This window comes from Drosophila willistoni, assembly GCF_018902025.1.
Source record: "Drosophila willistoni isolate 14030-0811.24 chromosome 2L unlocalized genomic scaffold, UCI_dwil_1.1 Seg168, whole genome shotgun sequence".
In the NCBI taxonomy this organism is placed as follows: Eukaryota; Metazoa; Arthropoda; class Insecta; order Diptera; family Drosophilidae; genus Drosophila; species Drosophila willistoni.
In genome coordinates, this window is record NW_025814047.1 from 10,471,615 (window position 1) to 10,475,013 (window position 3,399).

At 45.2% G+C, this 3,399-nt stretch overlaps 1 protein-coding gene across 1 annotated transcript; it reads left to right on the forward strand.

Annotated features, from left to right (window-relative positions):
• Window positions 1–2,623: 2,623 nt before the first annotated feature.
• On the forward strand, window positions 2,624–3,176 carry LOC6652250 (40S ribosomal protein S14a). Its single transcript, XM_002074531.3, has one exon. It carries the CDS (start codon window positions 2,662–2,664, stop codon window positions 3,115–3,117), a length of 456 nt encoding a protein of 151 aa, XP_002074567.1. The 5' UTR covers window positions 2,624–2,661; the 3' UTR covers window positions 3,118–3,176.
• The last annotated feature ends 223 nt before the right edge of the window (window positions 3,177–3,399 follow it).

Sequence of the window (3,399 nt, forward strand, 5' to 3'; positions counted from 1 at the left end):
CGGAATAAATGCAGCAATGCTAGTTGAGAACCCCGCGACTCTTCAACAGCTGGTCCAACTATTTTCTCTGAAAGTGCATGCCGATGAAATAAACAAAAAGAATGACACCAAGTTGGTGGTGGAGAACTTTGCCAAAATCATCCCAAAATTCTGCGGGGAAGGAATGTCTGTAGAAAGTGGTTTCAAAACTTTGAGCTCAACGCCGATGCATATGGGCAATAAACAGAAGTACGTTCAAGCCCGATCGAAAATGACTGGTACCGCTGCTCTATTTCTCGAGTCTACGGCTGTCTACGAATATGAACAACTTCGCTGGCAAGTCCTGGAGGAATTTGATTGCGATCAGCCATGCAGTGCCGAAATTCACAACCAATTATCTCTACGCACGAAGTCCGATGGTGAAAGTTTTCATGAGTACATTTTACAAATGAAACGGATCGTTGCCCGTGGGATTATTGATATGGAGTCATTTATCAAGCACATCGTTAATGGATTGAACCTAAATAGTGACTACAAATACACGTTGTACGGCTGCAAGTCACTGAAGAAGCTGAAAGACAAATATGACATTTATGAAAAAATCGCCAGTACCAAGGTTAAGCCCGAAGCAGCAACATTGCTTCAAATGCGGATCAATGGCGCATCTGAGCAAGGACTGTAAGGAGGAAGTCAAGTGTTTTCGCTGCAACCAAACTGGACACATGTCCAAAAATTGTCCTACTTCCTACTCTGTAAACATTGTGTATGAAGAAAACCGACTCAAATCATTGAAGATAGGCGAGGTGAAGGTAAAGGTATTGATAGACACCGGAGCTGACGTATCTCTACTTAGAAAGTCTGTGCTCAGACGAATGCGATGAGTCCAGCTGCTAGCAAATACGTCTTTTCTGAAAGGACTAGGACAGAACACCACACGTCCTGTAGGTTAGTTCAAGGCAGAGGTGCAGATCGATGGTATTTGCCTCACACACACGTTTCTGGTAGTGGATGACTGCACAATAGGAATTGAATTAATGTTGGGATACGATATCATATCAAAGTTCCAAATGACATTAACTCCCGTTAGATATACTTTCGCACAGCTATTTGAGGAAGAAGCTGCCAACCAAAATCAGATAATTATTTACAATGTAGTCGAAACAAACACTGACCCTGATGTGCCTTCACAGTATACTCATGTTGTTCAATCGATGATTGATGATTTTGGCAAAAGAAAGAAGACAGCTGACCGCCCGATCACGTTGAAAATCGTGCCTGACGACAACATCAAGCCATTTAGGCACGCACCAAGCCGAATAGCCATCATCGAAGCAGATGTGGTCAAGCAGCAGATCGACGAATGGCTGAGGGATGACACAATACGACGTTCATCATCTAACTTCGCCAGTCGTACAGTTATCGTAAAAAAGAAGGATGGCAATAATTGAGTGTGCATTGACTACCGGCAGTTAAACAAGATGGTATTGAAGGATTGTTTCCCTGTGCCTATCGTCAAAGATGTTTTGGAAAAATTGGGTAATGCAAAAGTTTTCACCATCATGGACCTTGGAAATGGATTCTTTCACGTTCCAGTTGAGGAAAGCAGCAAGAAATACACCGCATTCATTACGAAAGAGGGCCTGTTTGAGTTCACACGCGCGCCCTTTGTCTTTTGCAACTCCCCAGACGCTTTTATTCGTTTTGTTAATGACGTATTTCAAAACCTCATTAATGATAACTGTAACGATCCTTTTTCGTCCTTCGGGATATTTACAATATCTCTTGGGCTAGGTTCGCCACAACAAAATTTATTTTGTTCCCTGGTGAAATTAAAACAGGTTTGTTTAATGTCAACCCTATCGAGCTCAAACTGCTATCAGCTGCAATATACAAGCTTTGTGGGACCAAAGCCTCGAGTGATAACTGTAGAGCTGGATCATTTCCTTCCTTAGATACAAGGATTGGACTTGGGAAACTCGGGATTCTTACATTGAGACACAACACAACACTTGATTTACAATGTTATAAGATTTTATTTAGTTGTACTTGCCATAACTAGTTCTACGTCTAAACTAAGACTGCCAGCTCTGTCGAGCGTGGTCCTTTAAATATACCCAGAGATGCCCAAAGGGCGCTGGCTGCGGCGTCGCGCTGTTGGCAGCGGCGTTGGGATCGTGTCAGAAGTGGGTCGCCTCTTCCGGCGAATTCTGCTTACCGGTAATATTCAAAGAATGGCTAGGCTAAAAAGTGCTTATGCTAGAAAAGGGAAGTGAAGTACCCAGTGTGACCAACGGGGGTCGTTTTGGGTCATATATTTGCTTGGGTCGCATAAACACTAGGAAACATAAGTTGCTTACTTGGCTAAGTGTGTTTACAGGAAATAAAAGACGTAGGTAGCTTAGTTGACTAAAAGTGATATGGGTCGCGATGCACGCTGTGTGTGACCTGTTGGTGTTCCTAATATGTGTGAAAGGTGTGTGTATGGTCAAGGGCTGGTGTTCAGGCGTTTCTGGTAAAGTGAATAATAATTAGCCTGATTAATTTAATATACAACATCGTTTAATTTCCCATGCAATGCACTTTCCTACGTATATCGTATCTATCAGATAGAGGGCTTCCCCATTGTTCATCCCTCCCCCTTCGGTTCATGCAATTGTTTGCTGATCGACAATAAACTACAGAATGGCTCCCAGAAAGGCTAAAGCTCCCAAGGAAGAGGTGCAGGTCCAGCTGGGACCACAGGTTCGTGACGGTGAGCTCGTCTTTGGAGTTGCCCACATCTATGCCAGCTTCAACGACACTTTCGTCCATGTCACCGATTTGTCTGGTCGTGAAACCATTGCCCGTGTCACCGGAGGCATGAAGGTGAAGGCTGATCGTGATGAAGCTTCCCCCTACGCCGCTATGTTGGCTGCCCAGGATTTTGCTGAGAAATGCAAGACCCTTGGAATTACAGCCCTCCACATCAAGCTGCGCGCTACAGGAGGCAACAAGACAAAGACCCCTGGACCCGGTGCCCAGTCGGCTCTGCGTGCCCTGGCTCGTTCATCGATGAAGATCGGTCGCATCGAGGATGTCACACCCATCCCATCCGATTCTACCCGCAGGAAGGGCGGTCGTCGTGGTCGCCGTTTGTAAGCGTGCGCCGCTCCTGATTTGCTTGATTCTCTGCTGTTCAGAAACAATGAAATGTGTTGCGCTGGCTTGTTGTGTGGGATATTATAGTTAATTATAATGTTCCTCACACACAATGTGCTGTAACCATGCGCTGCATGATGCTTAGGGAGACCGGACGGTTCAAAAAGAGGCCGACGACAATCTGTGCGACCTTTACAGCGCTAGGTGGAGTCACACAACTGCAGGTGGACTTCCCTTTTCGCAGAGAGGATCGGCTTCTTGAGGGACCTTCTAGCCGAGCTG

What these genes read in the sequence shown, in the direction of transcription:
- LOC6652250 (XM_002074531.3), top strand. Translation starts at nt 2,662, where the DNA reads ATGGCTCCCAGAAAGGCTAAAGCTCCCAAGGAAGAGGTGCAGGTCCAG.